The 23461-nt window shown below is 38.9% G+C and overlaps 1 protein-coding gene and 1 long non-coding RNA gene across 5 annotated transcripts; both read left to right on the forward strand.

The window, feature by feature from the left end:
• Window positions 1–4254: 4254 nt before the first annotated feature.
• LOC133804999 (uncharacterized) lies at window positions 4255–5359 on the forward strand. The gene is made up of 2 exons (XR_009878739.1): window positions 4255–4582; window positions 4654–5359. It is a non-coding gene; the product is annotated as an uncharacterized LOC133804999 (long non-coding RNA).
• Window positions 5360–21757: 16398 nt separating this feature from the next.
• On the forward strand, window positions 21758–23138 carry LOC133804340 (uncharacterized). 4 transcript variants are annotated; one of them, XM_062242505.1, is made up of 3 exons: window positions 21758–21980; window positions 22097–22285; window positions 22779–22981. In XM_062242505.1, exons 1-3 carry the CDS (start codon window positions 21783–21785, stop codon window positions 22827–22829), a joined length of 438 nt encoding a protein of 145 aa, XP_062098489.1. In that variant the 5' UTR covers window positions 21758–21782; the 3' UTR covers window positions 22830–22981. The 4 variants fall into 4 exon arrangements, with proteins under 4 accessions (XP_062098489.1, XP_062098488.1, XP_062098491.1 ...); XM_062242504.1 differs by having other exon boundaries at window positions 21763–21980; window positions 22784–23138; XM_062242507.1 differs by having other exon boundaries at window positions 21765–21980; window positions 22154–22285; window positions 22779–23034.
• The last annotated feature ends 323 nt before the right edge of the window (window positions 23139–23461 follow it).

Raw genomic sequence — 23461 nt, forward strand, 5'->3', positions numbered from 1 at the left:
TAAATGTGAACAAAATAAAAATGAAATAATCTTCAATTAAATACCAAGATTACAAGAAATAAATCAAAACATATTTTGTCAAATATAATTTGCCAAAAATAGAATTTACAATCTCCCCCTTTGGCACTTTAATTGACAAAATATTTTGGATATAAATACCCAAGAATAATCTGCAAAGAAGAAATGTTAGAAACAATGAGAGTATACAATACTCCCCCTGCACATAAGGGTTACTAACACATAAAACAAACAAACATGTTAACTTTTAAAGAAAAAGTTTAACACACCAACTCCTCCTGAAAATAGGGTCCAGAGCTATAACCAATAACAAAAAATAAACACTACTCCCCCTTTTTGTCTATCAATTTGCCAAAGAAAACAAAAATCAAAAGAAAAGACCACAAAAAAACAAAAAACAAAAAAACACAAGGTTCAACATGATAGAAATATTAATCATGCAGCAAGAAACTTCTAAATTGAACTAAGGTGTTGAAGGATAGAAGCTTGGCCCTCCTCCAATTTACCCAACCAAGTGGTAACCCTGGCAATTTTTGTCTGAACATATTGAAAAGCTGGAGCTACAGAAGGTGATCCTGAATCTGCAGGAGAAGCAGCACGCACAGGTGGCAAAGATATTCCTTTAGGCTGCTTAGAAGATTCAAACTTCTCAGAGGGTTTGAAAGTCATTCCAGACACAGGGGGCTCTTCAGATTCAGTGTCCAAGATCAGCTCCTTCTGTGAAGACAACACTTGATAGATCAAGTTAGGAAAAAACAAATTTAACTTCCTATGATTTCCCTTGCGCAAGGCCACAATCTGATTGAAAATCATGCCAGCTAGATCAATTTGAGTATCACTTGTGAGCTTAAACAACAAGAAGGCTAATTCTTGGGATACCGCAACCATGTTGGAAGATGGCAACCAATTAGAAGGGCAAACCTCATTAGTGCAGCATGTTGATATGTGAGATAAGCAAAATGGACAGTATCATGAGTATTCAAAGTAATAGTTTGTCCAATGATTTCAGCAAAACCACATCTTTGTCAAATGGAACCTCAGTGGACTCTACATCTACAGGAAGACTGAGTGCAGTAGCAATATCTTGAACAGTAAAAGAATACCAATGACTTCTAACATAGACTTTCCCAAACATGCAAGAATTTTGGTCAAGAAATTCATCATTTAGATTAGCATAGAATTCTTTGACCACCCTATCAACATAACTAGTAAAGTCATTTATAATATTCATCCAACCCCTCTCTTGAACAATTTTTAGATCCCCATAAACCCTATTGTTATCCCTAAAATTTCATTATGATAATGTTGCAATTAGAGGTGACAAGTGGCAGAAAATGATCTACCCGACTGGAGAAGACTTTTGTCTATTCAGGAAGAAGTCTCGCATGACCAGACACGTGGGTTGACTGACCAGTCATCTCAGTAATGTGTTTTGGCCGACCAGTTACTTCAGCAACGTGATACTGCTGACCAGTCACCTCAGAAAGGGGTTTCACCAGACCAGCTGTGTTAGATTATGGAATGTAGCCGACCGGATGTGTCAGAATCTCAGGAGTTAACTGCCCAATGACATCTATATAGAACCTCAGTAATGACTTCAACCCGAATAGCTTGCAACTACCGCGCGAATCTCTCAAATATCCTGAAGTAATAGCTATATTATTGTAATTTAAATTTGTTTATTATTTATTAATTAAAGTTGGTTGAAACAACCAAAGACCCCATCAAAACGAGATATTTTTCATGTGTGATCCATGAGCCTATAAATAAAGAGCTCATGGCATCATTGGGGGGGGGGGGGGGTCTGATCTTTTTTAGACTGAAAAAACTCTCTAGTTTTGAGACTTTGGGACCGTTACTTGGGGCATTCTAAGAGCATATTCTGAGGGTTTAGAGAGAGAAACACTGTACTTTTTTACTTACACTTGAGAAACTCAGTTGACTCAGGTTCATCTGATCTTAAGTGTAGGCTACATATATCCTAACTCAAGTGGATTAGGCTATTACCAACAAATTGGAGCTGAACCACTATAAATTTATTTGTGTCATTCATATTCTATTCAAGGTTTATTGTGGTCAAGGTGCGCACCTCCTTGGACGAGCCAAACCAGCACATCTGATCGGGCCATTGAGAAATCTGGGTAAGTTACCACGCACTTACCATTTTTTGACCAGCCATGTCCGATCGGACACTTAGGGATAGGACGCTCGCACGCCACCTCCTGGACCGCACGGCATGCTTCTCCTCGGGCGTGTTACGTCCGATCGGACATCCTGGGGGACTTCACGCTGGGCTCGCACGGAGGCAAGGCTGTACGTCACCTCGGACTCCCACGGCTGCTGAACGCCTCTTGGGTCATGAGCATTTGGTGGGTCTAGGCATCCGATCAGATGCATTAGGTAAGGCCATCACCTTGAGCCCAAAACGTGGTCCGATCGGACCACACCTAATCTCTTAGGCCTCGGCCTTCTTTCCTTCCTTCCAAATGCATACCCAACCCCTTAGCATGCTCACTTACACGCATAAGGAATTTAGCCTCATAGGAAAACCTCAAAAATGCCCATTTATATAAACTTTAATAACTTTCAACACCCCAAGTACTTTTTAGGCACTCTTGGGCATTAAAATTATTTTTCCCTATGTGTTATATTTTTATAACTTAGACAAAATTTTCTAAGTATAAAAATAACTTTTATTTTTGATGAATTTTTTCTGTATGGTTACTCACCTCCCCATGTTTTATTCATTTTTGTAGATGAATCGCTCTGACTATAGGGGAGGTGACAATCATACGAATTCCGATACATCTGTCCCGCAAACAATCGAGACTCCTCTAAATAGCGATTCCTCACCAGACTCGTCTACCGGTTGCACTCCAGAGGACCGTCTTCGCCGCTTCAAGCAGATTCTCCCTCGCTCAGCTTTGTATCTTCTCCACGAGGAACAGTTCCTTCAACAAGTTTCTCAGTCGACGATGAGGGTGAAACAATCCAACAGACTCCCTTAGGAACATGATCCACAGGTTGCCCGCAGAGCGGTGTAGAAGGTGGTAAAGCGCAATCATACTCGCACTGCCACAGCTCCAGAAAAACCTTCTCAGGAATTTGCCACTGCGATCCAGAACCTGGCTGTCCAAAAGCCACGCAAGGAGGGAGAAGAAGAACCTTCCTGGTTCATTGCCGATGCTTCAAAACTTAATCCCGCGCTGTTCCAAAAACACATTGAAGCTTTAGGCTTGAGCGGGGCCAACGTGATATGTCCGAGTTCCCACCAAAGAGCCAATAGGCCTGGTGGAACATACTGTGCCTGGTCCAGGCACCATGTGCACGCCGGAGCAACACTTCCGCTACACCCATATTTCCGGTCTGTAGCGGATTATTTCAATGTTTCCCCATTCCAGATCGCACCGAATGGGATCCAGGCACTCTCTGTGCTGTACATCCTCTACTTCCTGCACAGTTGGGATAAGCCCACCCTACATGAGGTGCACTACTTATTTGACCTCAGGACCAATCCTTCCCAAAATAACACGGGCTTCTTCCACTTCTACCATAGGCATAGGGGGATTACATATCTTAACATTATCTCTCACAAATCAAACCCCGGGAAGTATCACAAAGAATACTTCCTTACATCGGACATTGAAGCCAACAACTTGGCTTTTACACGTGCGGGTCCATTCGAGCGACCGTTGCCTACTAAGGGAATGTTTAAGCGGGCCGAGAAGTTGGCCAAGATGAGTCTTAGGGAAAAGGATGTGAAAAAATTGGTCACCCTGGACCTCCTTCAGATGGTGGGTTTGGTGCCATGTGACCAAGATATGGCGGCAGAAAGCACCACCAGGGAGAACAACACGATTGATCAGTCCAACGAGGGCACAGAGCTAGTGACTGATCAACTTTCTCCTGGACCTTCTCCGCTCTCTCGTAGACCTGGCGACTTAGTCATTAGAGAGCCCGAACCTCAGCGCAGATCTACTATTCCCGCTCAGCCTGGGAAAGGAAAGGCTATCCAGGTTGAGGGGGAACTTAGCTCATCCTCGGACGACGAGGATGAGTTCCTTGATCAGATCCTCAACGCAGGTAACACATGTCTAGTGAACATAGGAAATTTTTTGATAGCTTGGTGATTCGAGAGTAACAAAATTGTAGTATACACTTGTACACATTTCATTATGTTTATATCTCTAACAACCTTGTGTTTTCCTCCTTTGCAGACGCAGACATGTTCAGAGAGTGCGTTGCTTCAAAAAGGAAAATTGGTGATGGAAGTGGCTCTATGCCCCCACAGAAGATTCAGAAGGTAGTACCACCCAGTCAAGGGAGGCAAACTGAGGGACCGACTACACTCCCGCCACTGACTCCCTCTTCGCTTCCTCCTTCTGCGAGCCTAACTCCTACTCACCAGGGTAGCTCGAGTGAGGTCTTTCGTGCTGTTAGTGACCTAGGAAAGGGACTTCTTAAGGAGATCGGCCATGACGCTTCAACGCTCCAAAGCTTAGAATCCTACCCTCGGCTTAGCGTTGAAGTCGTCTTGAAAAGAGGGCTCGCTCAACTGATGAAGGTAAGTATTTTTTCTTAAGACAATTTATTATTAATATTTTTGCTTGTAATAACATTTTGTCTTCCATGCAGTCACTTGTCACCATCGGTCACGCTCAGCTCTGAGCGGTAGACTACAAGGAGTTGATTAAGGTGTTAAACGATCAACTGGTGGAGGCCAAATCCAAGCTGGAGCAAGCAGAGAGAACCGTAGCTGAATGGGATGAGTCTCTCAGGAAGCTTTCTGATGAGAACCAGCAGCAAGTTCAAAACAACAACTCCTTGACAGCCCAACTGGAGAAGCTGTCCCTCGAGAACAAGGGGTTAGCTCGGGATAATGAGAGACTGATCAACGAAAACGAAGAATTGAAACAAGAAAAGGAGCTTGATTTGATTCGCTTTGAGGAGGCCAGTTTCGACTGCTTTTATAAGGTCTGGAAGCTGAACAAACCTCTCAATCTTGATTGTTTCTCCAAGGAGGCTCAGGCAGAGGAGCTTGCCAGATGCGAAGCAAGGGCCGCTGAAGAAGCTGCCAATCCTCCTACACTCACTCCCGCCACCTCTGCTTTGTCATTCCGAGCGAGAGGGGCAGCTGATGCCGAGGAGAGGGTCGATCAACCCACTAGAGGAGCACGCCAGTGACTCCCTCTCGTAGTTCATCATAGTTTGCTTTACTTTGTATTTTGTTGCTCGAACTAGTGAGCTATTTTGACACTTACACTTTACTCTTTCTTTGTCGACAACTTTAAACTTTTAAGTTTTTATTGTACATAGCAAAGTTATTAGATGCCTTTAATTTCACATGAGTATTTAGTTTTCTAACTTAGAAATTTTAACCATTCCATAAGTCCATACTAAATATACTTCCTCATGCTCTTATTGCTCTAACTTTTTATGAGCATAAATTTTATCATTACACGAATACCTATTTCTAACTTAAAATTTTTAAAAATTCTAAGTTACTTAAGCTTTGTAAAACAAGTTAGCTTAATGGCCATTTTAGACTTCCAAAGCCCAAAAACAAATATATTTGCTCGTGCTCTTATTGCCTGTGTTGAAATACAGACCAGTATACCCTATGTGCCCCCCAAGTGATTGAGGGTTGATAAATCCTTGATCACTTGCTACTTGACCGAATTTGTCCGAGTAGTTACTACTCGTGAAACACATAAAATATACTAACATATTTAAGTAGTTGAGCACTACAAAAACATTATTTAAACGCTGGTCATTCATATCATGATACCGACCAGTTGAACACTGTCAGGTATACATTTACACATAGTTTTTTGAAGACCTGTTTTGTTTAAATTAATGTGACAGTTGAACACTGCCAAGCAAAAATAATCAACACATATGCAAAATTTGTAGCAAGATTCGACCACGCTGCGCGTGGTCTCTTTTATTACTCGTAATAATAAGTGACAAAACGTGTCTAACAACGAGTTCCAAACAAAATAACATTGTTAAAAATAATGTGACTGGGTAGCAAATAACCAGTTCACAAACAAAAAACTTAAATAACAAGTTAAGCACTTGATACAAAGCTACTACTCTGCAAGCAGTATTTATTGATAATATTTTCTCAAGTGCTCGCCGTTCCAGTAGTTCCTGATCAGCTCTCCATTCAACCGAGCAAGCTTGTAGGTGCCGGGTGGTAAGACTTGCTCAATTTGATATGGTCCTTCCCAGTTTGGTCCTAGCACACCAGCTGCTGGGTCTCTAACAAACACCTTTCTTAGGACTAAATCTCCGACCTGGAACTTTCGATCTCGCACTCTGGAGTTGAAGTAGCGTGCCACTTTTTGCTGATGAGCAGCTACTCTGAGGTTTGCCTCCTCTCTTCTTTCCTCGAGGAAGTCCAATGATCCTGCTAACAACTGATGGATCTCCTCTTGGTTGTACACGGTCCTTCTATGAGAGGGTGGGTCTATCTCCACAGGTAACATGGCTTCATACCCATATGCTAAAGAGAATGGGGTATGACCAGTTGTCGTCCGAGCAGTAGTCCTATATGACCAAAGGTCCTCTGGTAACTCTTCTGCCCAAGCAACCTTAGCTTGCTCCAGGCGCTTTTTTAGAGTGTCCTTCAATGTTTTGTTCACCGCTTCAACCTACCCATTGGCTTGAGGATGGGCTACCGAGGAGAAACTTTTGGTTATGCCATGCCGAGTGCAAAAATCGGTAAATATGTCGATGTCAAACTGGGTGCCATTGTCAGACACTTTCTTCTTAGGTAGACCATAGCGACATATTATGTTTTTAACCACAAAGTCTAATACTTTCTTCGATGTGATCGTGGCTAATGGCTTAGCCTCAGTCCACTTAGTAAAATAATCTACCGCAACCACCGCAAACTGCACTTCTCCTTTTCCCTTGGGCAACTTCCCAATCAGATCAATGCCCCACACTGCAAAAGGCCACGGACTTTGCATTTGCTTCAAAACATTTGGGGGCGCTCTGGGCACTTTAGAAAATCTTTGGCATTTGTCACACTTTTTCACATATTCCATAGAGTCCTCGTTCATACTAGGCCAGAAAAATCCTTGCCTCAAGATCTTTTTAGATAGACTCTGCCCCCCAGCATGATCTCCACAAAACCCCTCATGCACCTCAGCTAATAAGTTCTTTGACTGGTCGGGCGTTATGCACCTGAGTAGAGGTAAGGAGTATCCTCTCCTATACAACACCCCATCCACCATGGTGTATCTAGCAGCTTGCCTCATTACCTTCCTTGCTTCATTACAACCATATGGGAGGGTCCCTTGCTCAAGGTAAGCAATGATGGGAGTCATCCAGGTGTCGGCTATCGTAATTGGCATGGCCTCTTGTCTATCAATGCTCGGCTCCGCCAAGTATTCTACTGGTACTATATTCAGAGTTTCGGCATCCTTTGCACTAGCAAGCTTTGCTAGAGCATTGGCATTGGAATTCTGCTCCCTTGGTACTAACTTGATGGTATACTCCTCGAACTGGGCTAGCAAATCTTTGGTCTTGTTTAAGTATGCCACCATGCGTAGGCCCCTTGCTTGGTATTCCCCCAATACTTGATAGACCACAAATTGGGAATCACTATTTATCTCTACCGACCGGGCACGTACATCTCTAGCCAGTCGCAAGCCTGCTAAGAGGGCCTCATATTCTGCCTCATTGTTAGAAGCATTAAATCCGAATCTTAGTGCACAATGAATTCGGTGCTTCTCTGGTGTGACTAGTATAATCCCTGCTCGTGAATGGTGCTCATTCGACGATCCATCAACAAAAAGTTGCCAAGTAGGAATTTCTTCTTTTTGTCCAGTAACACTCTCCTGCTGGTCGGGGACCTCAACGATTCCGGTACATTCAGCGATGAAATCTGCCAAAGCTTGTCCTTTAATAGCAGTCCTCGGTTGGTACTTGATTTCAAATTGGCCTAGCTCAACCGCCCATTTAAGTAGCCGACCAGACGACTCCGGCTTCTGTAAAACTTGGCGAAGAGGCTGGTCAGTAAGGACCTTGATGGGGTGTGCCTGGAAGTACGGCCGCAATTTTCGTGACGCAAGTACCAAGCAGTAAGCCAACTTCTCGATCATGGGGTATCAGGACTCCGCTCCTATCAATCGCTTGCTAACATAATATACCGGGTGTTGCACCTTATCCTCCTCACGTACTAAGGCAGCACTAACAGTGTGTTCCGTGACTGCTAGATACATGAATAGGTCTTCTCCATCAACTGGCTTGGAAAGAACAGGAGGTTGGGCCAAATGCTCCTTTATCGTCTGGAAGGCTTGTTCACACTCTGCGGTCCACTCAAACTTCTTGCTTCCTTTAAGTAGGTTAAAGAACGGGACGCACTTGTCCGTCGACTTCGAAACGAACCTGCTTAAAGCTGCAATCCGCCCAGTCAAGCTTTGTACATCCTTTATTTTTGTTGGAGACTTCATCTCTATGAGAGCCTTGATCTTCTCTGGGTTTGCCTCTATTCCTCGGGAGTTAACAATAAACCCAAGGAATTTTCCAGAACCCACTCCAAATGAACACTTGAGGGGGTTTAACTTCATGTTATACTTCCTTAATATTGCAAAGCACTCCTCTAAGTCTCCCACGTGCCCCTCAGCTTTCTTTGACTTCACCAGCATATCGTCTACGTATACCTCCATGCTCTTGCCGATTAAGTCACGAAACATACCATTCACCAAGTGCTGGTAGGTAGCTCCTGCATTCTTCAATCCGAAGGGCATCACTCTATAGCAATATAGCCCTATATTCGTTCGGAAGCTGGTATGCTCTTCATCAGGAGGATGCATGCTGATCTGATTGTACCCCGAATACGCATCCATGAAGGACAAGGTCTCGTGACCAGAGGTTGCATCTACCAACTGGTCTATTCTCGGTAAAGGAAAGCAATCCTTCGGGCACGCTTTGTTTAGATCAGTAAAATCTACACAAGTCCTCAACTTTCCATTGGGTTTGGGCACCAAGACTGGGTTTGAAACCCAAGCTGGGTAGTATGCCTCTCTAATAAACCTGTTCTCCTTCAATCGCTCTACCTCCTCCTTAAGAGCCTTTGCTCGATCCTTGTCAAGCAGCCTCCTCTTCTGCTGTACCGCTGGATATCTTTCATCCACGTTGAGCACGTGGCTGATCACAGTTGGTGAGATACCCACCATATCCTTGTGAGACCAGGCGAAGACATCTTGATTCCTTCGTAAGAATTCTATCAGCTATACTCTCACCTCAGCTTTCAACTTCTTTCCAATCTTGACCCCTCTTGTCGGGTCATTCTCATCTATAGGGACCTCCTCTAACTCCTCGGACGGTTCCACATCACTCTCATAATCCCATAGTGACCACGTGCTAGCACCGCTCTAGGCCTTTTCCGTACTCGGCTTCCTGCCGTTCTCAGCCTTCGTCGTTCCCGGCCTTCGCCATTCATTCACAAATATGCAATACATAGCATATAATCAAATAATAATTAAATAATAAAAAACATAAACAATAGGGCTATGCCCTACAATTCAATCACATAGGGCCATGCCCTGCAACACAAACTATAGGGCCACACCCTGCTCTATGGGTACAATAGTTTTCTTACTTGTGTTCCAAGCTTCCTGAGCAACGAAATCCCCAACACAGTCCTCTAACCAGAGCCTCGCTGAAAACCTAGTCACAACGCATCAACAATAGCCATCCATCAAACTCTAATCCATGAAATAACTTTGGGATATAATTCTAGTCTCCGAGACCTTAGATTCTACCAATCCGTGTGGTAAAATCCTTCCCGGGCCTTAACTTTTGGATTCCCGAGACAAAAACCTTCAAACAGCAAATACATTGAATTACGGTCGCGGCCCAGCCCCTTAAGGGCCACGGCGCGCCCCAAAACAGAGGCAAAATGCCTCCCTGTTAGGAGACACGGGTCGCGGCATACCCTTCCCAGGGCCATGACGCACCTCAAGAACAGAGGCCTTTCCAGCACACATAGGCCACGACATTCCCAGCCTTGGGCCGCGACTCGAACCTCCAAACCTAAAAAACGTCATTTTTTCCTACATTTTCTTCAAGCCAATTCTTATAAAATCAACCCAACTCAATATCTAAACCCATAATTAAGCCTAGACCTCCCCTCCACACAATCTAGGCTGCATAACAAGTCCATAAATAATCACATAAACTAAGCCAATAACCAAATTAAACTCAAGAATCCAATTCACATGAAAACCTAAAACTCTAACAAAAACTCAGCAGAAACTCAAATAATTCAGTGCTAGGTTTCTTACCTCAAGGATGAATTGAAGCTTAGAATAGTTCTCCAGCTCCCTAAGCTTATCCTTCCCAAGTTCCAAGCCTTAACTTCTGAATTTCTCCTCCAAAATTCCAAGAACCAGTTGTGTCTTTCAAAGGATGAGAGAGAACCGAGAGAGAAAAGAAGCTGAGAGTTTATGTTCCCTTTACTTAATTCCAGTGGTTTCTCAAATCATCTAAGATAAGTAATACCCCTGCCAAATGACCAAACTGCCCCCTTAAGCTTATCCTCAACCCTTAAGTAACCCAAGGGTAATTTAGTCATTTACTAAATCCTGTTAAATCCCTGAGTATTCCTTTAAATCCTCGTTGAATCCTGACATAACTAAATCATTGATAAATTACTATCCATCACTCAATAATTCCCGAACACATATTATATACCCAAAATACCCCTAGGCTCCTCCCGAGCCGGGTATTCGACCCCGTTGTGACTTTCTATCCAAACTGCTCCCTAGGACTGTCTCAGATCGTGCATCCCAAATATATCACCACTCACACGTGCTATCAATAACAACATATACAAATATTGCATTTATGCCCTCAGCGGGCTAAAATTATAGACATGTCCCTAATAGCCAAAAAGGACCCACATGCATATTTAATCCACCTAAACATGTATTTCTAATCACATAATCACCAAATTCACATATTAACATAATAAATCAATTATTGTCCTCTAGGCACGCTAATCAAGGTCATAAGCCTTAATAGCAAATTTGGGACGCTACAAATGGAGTAGAGCACTTGGGTGTGCGCATGTGCATGGTATACATGGTGAGCATGCAATAGACTATCATGTAATTTCCTATTATTAGTTAATTATATTTTTTAAAATTTAAAAGAGGAAAATTGAAACAAAATGTGTAGAGAGAGAGATAGAGTGGCATGTTAGTGTAGGCCAAGGAAAAAGAAAAAAAAAATTCCTTAATCATGTGTTGACATTTTTTCTCCATTTTAAATTAGAGAAAAAAATCAATATATTTTATGAATGGACATTATTATATTGAGGATAATGAGATTAGTTGTCTTTTGACCATTTGAGTAAGTAAAATGAGAATTGATAGAGAGAATATTGGGGTCCTTGCCGAGTATTGAAGGAGTGAGAAAGGGGTTGGAGTGGTGAGGTAAACTAGGGAGAGAACTTTCCTCTTCTTTTGCCAATTACTTGATTTTTGGAGAGGGAATCTAGGGGAGAATTTGGACTATGAATTGGGAAATTAATTCATAGGGATTTTGGCTAGGTTAAGAAAGGGAAACAAGGAGATCCTTGATCCATTTTGTGGTGGCTGCCGAGTGTAGAGAGAGAAAGGGAGGCGTGAGGCTAGAGAGAGAAGGACAGAAAGAAGAGAAGAAAGAGGAAGAGAAAGAAAGGAGTTTTGAAAATCCCTAAGGGTAAGCATTCAAGTCATGGTGTTATTCTCATTCTTCTTCTTCTTCTTAATTCTAAGAGCACATTATCTTTTCTTTGTTATGGATTTCGAAAAAGGGTGATTTTCACATATTAATTAATTATTTTTCTTCAACAAATGCATGGAGAAATTATTTTTTTAAAATTTGGGAAAAACTACTTTTTAAAAAAAGATGTTTAAACATTGGTTTGTTAAAAAAAATGTGAGAAATATTAATTCTTGTACCAATTTTTAGATAATTATAAACTAATATGAATTTTGTGATCTAGAAATATTATTTTTAAGAGATTAATATATCATATTTTATTATTTATTTTATTTTGCCAAGATAAAAGAGTACATTTATGAAATTAATTAATTATGCCAAATTAAATATTTTATAATAAGTAACTACAAAATTTTGTCACGTTTTAATTGATATTAAATAATAAATAAGATTATTATTTTGTACGATTAAAGCTAGTTAATTATTTTAGTAAATTAATTTTTTGTTATGAAATTCAATTATATAATTTAAGGGAATGAAATAGTTGCAACCATGTTGGTAAAATATTTTATGCTTGCTGATTTTTTTTTAAGAAAGTAACAATGAAATAAAGGAATAGAATTTACCAACTTCAAAGCACGTTTTAAGAACCCTCCCATGTATGCATGTTACATGCAAGTTCATTTTTACGTTCAAATATTCGACAATTAATCAAATATATGGTTCTTGTTTTGTAAACATTGAGAATTACTCAGTAGAATTTGTATTATTCTTTTATGATTTTATGTAGAATTATTGTATGTTTATGGTAGTGGTGCAACTTGTGTTATGTGTGCATGACCCATGCACACGTAGGGTATGCTTGTATATTATGCTTAGTTTTACTTGATATTGAGACAAGTGATTGATTATGATTCTAGGCTCGTTGTGAAGTATCTCGCTCTTTAAATTTGCTTGGATTTGAGGTGAGGAAGTTAGCTAGAATTCTTATGCTATTATGTTCAACTATATGATATATCTGTTGTGAGATAAATTATTATGTATGTATGTGTTGTATGAATGTATGAAAAGCATAGTATTGTTAGTTTGTTGAACGCGACACAACAAATGAGTTACTAAGGTATGACGTAACTCATAGGGCGGACGCTCCGAGGTTATTCTAGGACCAGATCTCCTGAATACCTCACAAAGGAATTTACACTTTTATTTTTAAATAAATGGGTCCATATTACATGTATTATTAAGGCCCCACTGAACCTTTTTCATAATTATGGTATTTTTCTTAAAAATTACCAAGTAGTCGTAGTTCGCAAAAATAGTAGAATAAAGTGTTTATTACATCAATTTTTCCTATTGCTGGCAATCCTTCCCCTGAGAACCCATACATATTTGTTGAGGAGGCTTTTAAGTGTGTGAGTAAAAGTCTCATCCTTTCCAATGTCGACTTGAATAGCACATTCACTAATCTCCCATTGTTAATCAGAATTCTCCGCACTATCTTGTTGGCGAGTTAAACAGTTATTACGAGCTAATCATTGTGTGGGAATTAGACGTGGCTAGTGTCCTCTTCCATAAAAATGATGGGTTGTTTTTATGTTCTTCGCTACTTTGGCAAGCATTGCTCGGGAGTATGCACCACGTCGTCGTGGGTCTTCAACTTCTAAATATACCTTTTCTAGCCCCTGTTACTAGTTCCAGCTAGATGTGGCCCACCTGCAATGGTGGCTATCTCCCTCCCTTCTACTAGAGGTGGGTTGAAGGATTTTTTGGAGTAAGAAGTGTTGCAGGTGGATTTTGCTGATTGCTCGGAGCTGGTCGCAAATTTTGTACAGCTTGCTGGTTAAGAGCTACCCAATTTTGGGCATATTATTCTAGCGGTCCAACCCGAATCAGCGTTTCAATCTCATCCTTTAGCTTGAGGCAGTCACTGTAGTATGACCGATGTCGTTATAGTAATAAGAAAACTTTGACGGATCTCTCTTGGCGCGCTGATTTTTTCCATGGAAGGTGAGTAAAGTCACTGTAGTATGACCGATGTCGTTATGGTAATAAGAAAACATGGTCATATTATAATATAAATCACATAATTCATTTATTCATGCATCAAATAAAATAATAATGGAATTAATCAGTTATTGCCCTTCTGGCCCCCTAATCAAGGCAGTAAGCCTTATTAGGGAAATTGAGACATTGCACCTCATTTGTTCCTCCATCATGGCAAGTCAGTCTAGGGTTGGATCCCTCACTGTCGAATTATTTGGGAGCTTAATGATTAGCTCCCAATCTGGGTTGCGCCTTATCTGGGTTATCGTCCCTCCATGCTTGAACTCGGTTATTTGGAATGTTCCCATTATCACGCCTCACATGAGGGTTTTCCCTTTGCTGATTATAACTTAGCTCGTTATCCCAACTTGGCTGCCCCCTTTGTGTGTTTAACTACTCATGTAGGTCGGGCTGACATTTTTTGCAGAAACTTTGAGCAAAATTGAGATGTTCTCTCAGGTCAGGCTCTTGCCTTCGAGAGTTAGTAGTATGAACATTCTCTGACATTTCTTCATGATGGATCTCCGTCTAATAGCTACTGTCAGCGAAACTCACCATTCGTTGTTTAGGTCGTTGAGCTTGATTTTTAACACGAACTCGAATCCTAGTATCCTGAGATCGAGTGACATGGGTGACCTCTCTATGAACAGAGTTTCTTTAGTCATTCATCTGAAGGGATGCACTCCTTCAGGCTACTGGGGTGCTGGAGCTTGCTGGGGTGACGGATGTCGTATTAGTGATGGTGGATACATTATTGGGGAAGCCACCTGTTGTCCATCTTGCTGCATTACTCTAGGTCTCCCATCATCCACCCCGATATCCTTTATGGGGGGTAGACCCTATTCCTGGCCTCGGTTACTAGCAGGGACTTAAACATATGGATTCAGGGAGATCCCATCTCACCTTACATTTATTCCAGCCCGTTCAGATTGATCAGGTTGTCCTCTAGACACATGAGCAGTTTGCTCATTCCTCTTAATGTGTGTAGGTCGATCGTTTCTTGAAATCGGCCTCGACAACACAGTGCTCGGAGTGGAAGTCTAAACTGAACGGCTCACAGTGAGGTGACCATACCTTCGTGATCTACTACCTCGACATCCACTTGCCCTCCTTTAGACATTCTGATCGGTAGCAGGAGGTTGCAATCAAGACAAGATCTCATCAATATGCTTGTTGGCGTGAGCAAGATGACATCTGAGCTCGGCATTCTCTTGCTCAGCTAATCCTATATAATAAGGATTTTTATGATGGTGTTGTGATGATGAACTACCTGTTTCCTAGTTCTTTCTAGGAAGAACCTGATGTTTTTTTCCAGGACGTCTGTGCACCGAAATGCCTTCCCTAGCAGGACTGACCGCTCGAACATCTCTTTGGTCTCCAGGCCTTTTTGACTCTCTATCATGAGCAAACCTTCAGCTTCGGGTTACCACCATGATTGCTAAGAAAGCTTTTGGATGAAAAATTCGCAAGCCTAATTTTTCCTCTCAGTGAAAGCACCAATCTGTTGACGCGGTTTTTTCGCCAATAGTGAATTAAGAAGTTCGAAAATGAGGAATTAGGCTTTATCTAAACCGTAAGTAAAAACACTCAGAAGTTTACGTGGTTTAGTGATTGAAATTCACCTAGTTCACGAGTCTGTATTATTTCCTTGTGATCTCTGGGAAACAATTTTAGAAGAGTTTTGACATACAAAAGTTTGGTCCCTTTTCATTCCATTCCCCTCTATTTATAGGGGTTCAATGGAAAGAATTCAGTGACTGTTTACATCTGACTAACGTACAAGTTTGAGTACTTCCCCAAACGTAAAAATAAATATAATAAAGACATTAACTTCCTGGTATCATATGTTTATCAGGCAGGGCTTACAACAGTCACAATATGTTATTTATTCGTGTAACGTCTATGACTCCTTATGAATTCAAGCCTGTGCATTCCAAGCGTTTACGGCGAGCTGAAGACACTGCTCGAGCTGGAGGTTTTTAGGCTAGAGCGAGATGGGGCTAAGCAACCTCAATGACATCTGGTCGACTTGTCTAGGTGATCTCCTTGATGTTTATAGGAGCTGGTCTTTACCTAAGCTACTCATCTTAGAACTTATACAATGTTCTAAGGACTAAATAATCATCATTAATAGTTGTACCACGAATTAAGACACGTCAACTCACGTTTTTCAGATACAACAATATACAATCACATATATATACTTATTTTCTTGTCCTTTATTGCATAAAGAAGTTACTTGATACCTACATTGTTTGTGGATAAAAAAATGCTAAACTTTAATTAATTTTGGCAAAACAAAACCTAGTGGTAAGAAAAGTAACTTAGAAATTGATTATTTTTCTTTTTTAGCTTAAAGAAGTAACTCGGTACATGCATTATTTGTTGATCAAATATGTTGAGTCTTAATTGATTTGAGCTAAAAGAAACTTGGTAGTGAGAAAAGTAACCTTGAACTTGATTCGTTGTCTTTTTTAGCTTAATGGAGTAACCTACTACCTGCATTATTTGTTGATTCGTGAGCCACAATTGATTTTGGAAAAAAGAAACCTTTTAGTGAGAAAAGTAAACTAGAACATGATTCTTTATCTTTTTTAGCTTAACGAAGTAACCTAATACTTTGAATTGATACATTTTTTTAAAATTATTTTAAATAAAGTAACCTGATACTCTGAATTATTGAATATTTTGTACCAGGTTACCTTATTCAAAATACACTTACTAATTGTGATTTTATATTATTTTATGAATCTTTTTACAGGTATTACCATGCAACACCGTTATTTTCCAATTTATTAAAGAACAAGAACGTTTACTATCAACATTCAAGATAAAACTTGAACATGTAGAGGGTTCCAAGAAGATGCAGTACCATGTTCACATCCCATTATTGTCTTTGCAAAAAGAAGGCTAAGAAGTTATGACTTCTGTTCAAAATATTACCAAACTGAAACAATGAAAGCAAAATATGTAGCAATAGTGCGCCCATTGCCAAATAAGAATGAATGACATCTACCATAAACTTTGGACATAATTGTGTTACTCCAAAAGCCAGATTTTCTCCCAAAAGACTAAGAAAGAGAAGAATAAGATCATGTGGATAGCCAGAAGTGATTACGAAGAGTGGAAGGTGCGACAAACCTAGACATAATAGAAAAACTTGCAGAAATCCACCAATGGAGAAGTAACACAATGAAAAAAACACAAGGAAATGATCCATTCAATTTACTTAGACATATATAATCTTTATACATTAATAATACATGTAACCATGGTGAGCCTTAACTGATTTTAAAACAAGTTATCTGGTAGCGAGAAAAGTAACATGTAACGACCCAAAATCACTAATAAGGCTTAAGGGCCTTGATTAGTGTGCCGGGAGGGCACGATTGGTTTATGTGTGAATTAAGTAGTTTAATGCATGATTCTGCGATAAGCATGCTTGTATGGTTATATGAATGTATATGTGAAATGCATGTCTACGAGTATTAGTATACATGTAGGCCTTGTTTAGCTTAAAGGGGTATATTTGTAATTTTAGCCCATTGAGGGTGTAAACGTGATTATATGTTATAATTGCGAGGACCAAATTATTATGTGGGTAAATCTGCAGCATGCGACTTGAGGTGATCCTAGGGAGCTAGTTAGCAGGAAAGTCACAATGGGACCTAATACTTGACTTGGGACATGTCAAGGGGTATTTCCGGTATTAGATGATTATTTGGGTTATCGGGTCATGGAAATAAATAATTGGAGATATATTTGAGGTTAGGAAGCTTAGGTGGGAATACTAAGGAATTTTACTATTTTGCCCTCAGGAACGTTTCCGGTACCCCGAGCCTCGGGATTGACTTAATTGCTTAAGGATAAACTAAGCAAGATTTAGAAAGTGGTAGAAACACCAAGAGCCGACCCTTTTCTCTCTCTCTCTTCTTCTCTCAGGGAAACTACAAAAAACTAAGGGAACTTGGCTGGAACTCAGTGAATTGAGTAGATATTTTGGAGAATTAACTCAGTAGAAACTAAGGAAACTAACCAGGAACTGAGGTAAGCACTAAATTATACTTTTGATCAATTGATTATGTAGCCTTGGGGCTGGATTTTAAGAGTTCCTGGGTTTGAATTTAAGGTTGAATTGAAGCTAAAGACTTGGGAATTAGCTTAGTAATTGCTTGGAGGATTGAGTCTTTAGTGAAGGTAAGCTCCAATTTATGATATAGTGTTTGAATTATGGGTTTTTCTGACTGGTTTTGGTGTTCTTGAGTGTGTGGGTTTCAGAAATTAAAATTGTGTTTTGATGAGCTTTTAGATTAGGTTTCTGCGCTTCTGAAATCATGCAAGAATATTTGTGATAATTGGAGTATATTATTGGGATGGTTATGGGTGGTTTTGAGTGAGGTTTGAGTTTTACAAATGGTGGTTTTTCTGGGTTCAAAGGGGTCGGGCCGTGGCATAGTTCTTGGTGTGTTGTGGCCCTCTGGATCTGATGGGTGCTGGAGATGGAGGGCGGGCCACGGCATGGGGTATGTAGGGCCGCAGCCCATGTCAGTTTTTGGGCGAGGCTGAGCCTCTGGTTGGGGCCATGCCGCGGCATAGGGAGCCAGGGCCGCGGCCCTTAAGGACATATGTGGCCTTTCGGAGTTTTTAAGCGCGGGAACATAACCTAGGGTGCTCGGGATCGATTCTACTACCGTGTTTGGTGGAATTCGATGTCCCGGAGGCTAGAACCTTATCCAGAAACCTTTTTACAATTATTAATGGTACCCCTTATCTTGGTTGTGACTAGGTATAAGCTAGGGCTCGGGAAACGGATCGTGCTCAAGAGACATCTCTCGTAATCAGTACACTTGGAAATTAAAGGTAAGAAAACCGCACTTGGTTGTGAATTTATAATGGGACTAAGGGTTCCCTGTTTTGTATGCTTTATGAAGGATGGTATTACGCCATGTGAGTAACAAGCAAACGGCCTAAGAGTGCCGGAGTTTACATTGGCGCACAGGGCGCGGCTCAGCCACTGGTAGCTAAGGATATCTTATTATTCACTGAGCTCGGTTTAAGCGGACTGGAGCAAGTGGGGTAAACAGAGGGTGCGACCTAAGGGCATTGACCCTGATTATCATGTGATTTGATTATTATTATAGGTTGATGGATTTGTCATGATGAATAGCTGAGTGTTGGTTTGTTAATTCTCTGGTTATGTCTATGAGCTGTGTGATTAATGTGTATGCTAAGTGTATGAACATGCTTTAAGGGTTATTCAATTGTTATCATTGTTTGGGCTACAATGTTATATTTTCTTGCTGGGCCTTGGCTCATGGGTGCTACGTGGTGCAGGTAAAGGTAAAGGTAAGCTTGATCAGCCCTAAATCGGAGAGCTCTGAAGGCTGAATGTACATGATCAGCTGCTCGGCCGCCACGGTTGAGGAAGAGACAGGAACAAGAGGACCATAAATGTCGGTTTTGCCCTTAGAGTGGCTAGTGGTTGTTTGTACTCTAGAAATTTTGTAAAATGACTTTCAAACACTGTTTCTTTTGGGATCCCTTGTACAAAATGTTTAATTATACAAAAAGTATATTTTATGACCAAAACCTTTTAACCCTAGTTCATTAGTGATGTCAATGACACATTTTTTTAACTAAACGACTTGATTAGTGAGTCCTGCGCCTTTATAAATACACAATGTAACGGTCTTGACTACCTAGGACGTTACATAACACGTCACTTGATTCTTTGTCTGTTTTTCTTATAAAGTAACCTAGTAGATAAAATTTTCATTGATCGAATATTGTGAGTCTTAATGAATTTGGAAAAGGTAACCTGGTAGTTAAAAATATAACCTGCGACCCAATTCATTGACTATTTTGTCAAATAAAGTAATTTGGTGTATACAAAAAATAATAAAAATCAACATAAATGTACATGTAAATAACAACAAAATTACTTAAGTTACCTAGAACCAAAACATAAAATGAAACATGACAATGAATTAAGCTATTGATGATCATGTTATACGTTTCATTTATCTATTACATTATATTTGAATGATTTATTACTTTTTCTACAATGTAAATTTTTTATTAAAAAAAGTAATACAAAAATTATAAAAAAATGATATTTAAATAATATGAACAAAAAAAAAACCTTTTAAAATGGGATTTAATGACAAAAAAAAAAAAACAATAACATAAATTTCTAAACACTAAAATAATAAATAAAATATGACTTTATCTCAGACTCTCCCTCTCATTTCACTTTCCTAGTCACTCTCAATTTCTCAAAGCCTCACAACACCACCAAGCACCACCAATCCACCACACCCGTCCACGACCCTCACTCACTCCGGAACCACCACGACCCTCACTCACTCCATCTCCACCACGGCTGCACAAGTAGGTCTTCTCATTCACGACATTTTTTTTTGTTCTTTTGAAATGAGTCTTCACGGCATTTCTGGGCATATATAGATATGTATCTAATATCAAAAACCATTTAAGCTCTATATATAAATATGTATTGTTAAATGGCATAATATATAACTTACAGCAATTCACAACCTTATATATAATATATAGCTTATTACATATGTATTGTTAAATGGCTATATGTTATATAATATTTGTTTTTGCTGCATTTCACGACATATAGTTAATCAAACATATCATAACAGCTTATTGCACCCTATATCATCATCTCCCAATATTTGGATTGGAATAGTGCCAGATAAGCATTTCTAAATTTATAAGTTGCATACTTGCATATATGAAGTTGTTCCTGATTTTGCTTTGCTAAAGTTTAGTGCAGTTCACAAACCTTATTAAATTACTAATTTTATCAATATGACAAAATGTATGGACTTATATGCTATATTAAAATAGTGGCTGTGCATTTTTATGAGAAATATATATATATATATATATATTTATATATATTCAGTACCAGCTCCATATGTTAATCAGATTCGTAACAAATATACAAATATTGGAATTTGAAGCTGTCAAAGGAAAATTCTGCAGTAGGTTGCTATTTTGCTTGATTGAGATTTTGGGAAAAAATTGTTTTCATCACTCTTCTATTCTATGATTTAATCATTAGTAATTTATTTTTGTTATCCCATTGCTTTATGATATTATAATAGATTTAGATTTAGTATAGTTTTAATATGATTTTACTATGCATTTTACTAGAATTGATTTTATTATGATATTTTTTGTGTGATTATTTTGTTCATATTGCTTTTTGATGATGATTCATGAACATATTTCTTGTTGAAATTATTTTCTAAAATAAATTAGTGCTAAAATTGTTTGATTATTTTGTAAGTTTGATTTATGAATTGTAGACAATAAACTTAAGAACAAGACAATAACGAAGGAGAAGACCAGATACCCATTGTCACTGTTGATTGATGGTTTCAAACGTTTTATTTTATTTAAATTTATATGAACTATCTAGCTGCTACAATAAATGACTGTAATAATTTTAAGGTATGTATTTGAAATTTGGATAATTATAATATTTAAGTTGTTAATTACTAACTTATAGTAGAAATTTCTAAGACATGATTTTCTTCATTTTAAGTTTTAATTTAATTATTTTTCTTTTATATTAGATTAATAATTTTGATAAACATGATAGATTTTTTTAAATGAGTTATAACTCAAATTAACTTTTAATGTAATTAGCAGGGTTAATTTATATATTAAAAATATTTTAAATAAGTTAGAATTCTGTAATACTTATGTAATAGAGCTAGTTCATTCAAACACACTTATCTCAGTCATCTCAACCCATTCTAAGCCATAATATAATCAACAGATCCAAGACATATTCTTACAAGGAAAGCGAGTTCGGGGACTTACTCTTCTTGAGCTTGGTCAATAATCAATATTAATTAATGGGGTCCAGCTCCAGCAATGGTCCATGATGGCAGATATTGTAATTATAGCTATAAATGGAGGAAGTTATTGTCAATTGATAGAGTTTGTCATGGGATAACATGAAGACTTGGCGAGAGGGAACACCTCTGGTTGTCGTGGGGAGCTCAACTCAGCTCACTCTAATGGCAAATTATTACCTGACGATGTCTATGGCCCCGTCGCCGATACTAACGAGGTCACCACTTTTGCCGTCGTCTCCGTCAACGGCAAGTCGTTTCGTGAAACCTCTGCGTTGTGCGCGGGTTCAACAACAACAGGTCATTTTTATTTTTTTGTAAATGGACAACTGGGCAAGGATGATAATAGTTTTTAAATTAATGATGTAATTTATTACAATGAAATAGTATACATATTTATGTGTGTGTGTATACAGGGTTGGGTTTGTGATATAGTTGTTATATATCCTGACAATGGCCCAGTTATTTTGAAGGTTGAGGGTGGGATTTTGTGTGAGCCTTGCAATGGTAGAGGATGGTTAGTTTGTGAGTTTTGTAAAGGGCAAAAAACCAATGTGAAGGCTGAAAACAATCGGATCTACCGTCGATGTCCATCTTGTAGAGCTGTAAGTTCAAGTTACATTTCCTTCATTGTCATTTGATTTCCTTAAATATTTTGTAGTGAGAAGCGAAAAGAGTGTTGGAATTTCTAATTTTGTTTGGTAGGATTTTGAAAAATTACTTGCTACACTTAAAACATACACACAGACACATTGTGCTAGTGTGGCTTTGAGTGTACATGCCTTGCTTAGAAGACCTTAGTTATTAATTGTTAGAGTAAATTGACAGGAGACGAACAAGTTAGCCGTGTGAATTTTGAGCACTTTTCATCACATTATAGCCTTGAGTAAAACTAGAATAGGAATCTGCAATTCTGCTTAGTAGGATTTTGAAAATTAGTTAAATTAAATGAAGTATTTCATTTGATAGGTCCTAGAGCGGCACTCTATTTTCCAGTTCAATGAAAACTCAATTGATTTTGATCTGCAGTTGGTTTATATATATATGTTTGGAGATTCACGGTAAACTTTTGTTGCAATTTTGCAATGTTTTAATTAGTGCAGGTTGGATATGTCCTGTGTACAAGTTGCAAAGTATACAAATGTGTAACATTCCCAAATTATAGGGATGGTGATGAATTGTCCTTTTGAGTGAGCCTCTCACTAATAATACTAAGCATAAAAGCTTTATCCAATTTGTATAATTTTCCAAGTCTGATTTATGTGATTCTTTTATCAGTCAACAAGCTTTTCTTTCAGTGAGACCATCTTGCAAATTGTATTAAAAAATAACAAATTTATTTATTTTTATCTTATCTATTTGTTTCTGAATGTGTAAAGAAAAACTTGCCTCTTCAACCGTTATATTAAAGGATTGAAAGAGACTATTCCTTTACTAAATCTTCATTATTATGGACCATTTTTTATTCCTTTAGTAAATCTTCATTATTATGAACCATGTTTACTACATTTGATACTGTGATCACTCCTTTTTTTGTTCATTCATTTTAGTTGGCCCTTCAGTTATATGTTTATTTTGGGGTTGAAGTCACAATGACATTCACATTAAATTTATATATTGTAATATTATTTTAAGTACTGTCTTCCAAGTTATATAATAATTATAATATTACTGTTATAATTATGTCTGCATGTCAAATTTAGAAGCTCTGTAACTCTGTTAGTTGTATAATGTCATACTTCGTGTGCAAAAGATTTGAGAGATATAAGTTATATAAAAAA

The sequence above is a fragment of the Humulus lupulus genome, chromosome X (assembly GCF_963169125.1).
Source record: "Humulus lupulus chromosome X, drHumLupu1.1, whole genome shotgun sequence".
Lineage (NCBI taxonomy): Eukaryota > Viridiplantae > Streptophyta > Magnoliopsida > Rosales > Cannabaceae > Humulus > Humulus lupulus.

Excerpts from the sequence above, each read along its gene's own strand:
- LOC133804340 (XM_062242504.1), top strand. The coding sequence starts at position 21,783 with ATGAAGACTTGGCGAGAGGGAACACCTCTGGTTGTCGTGGGGAGCTCA. Across the intron at positions 21,981-22,096 it reads CGCGGGTTCAACAACAACAG|GGTTGGGTTTGTGATATAGT; the intron begins GTCATTTTTATT and ends GTGTGTATACAG. Across the intron at positions 22,286-22,783 it reads GATGTCCATCTTGTAGAGCT|GTTGGATATGTCCTGTGTAC; the intron begins GTAAGTTCAAGT and ends TAATTAGTGCAG.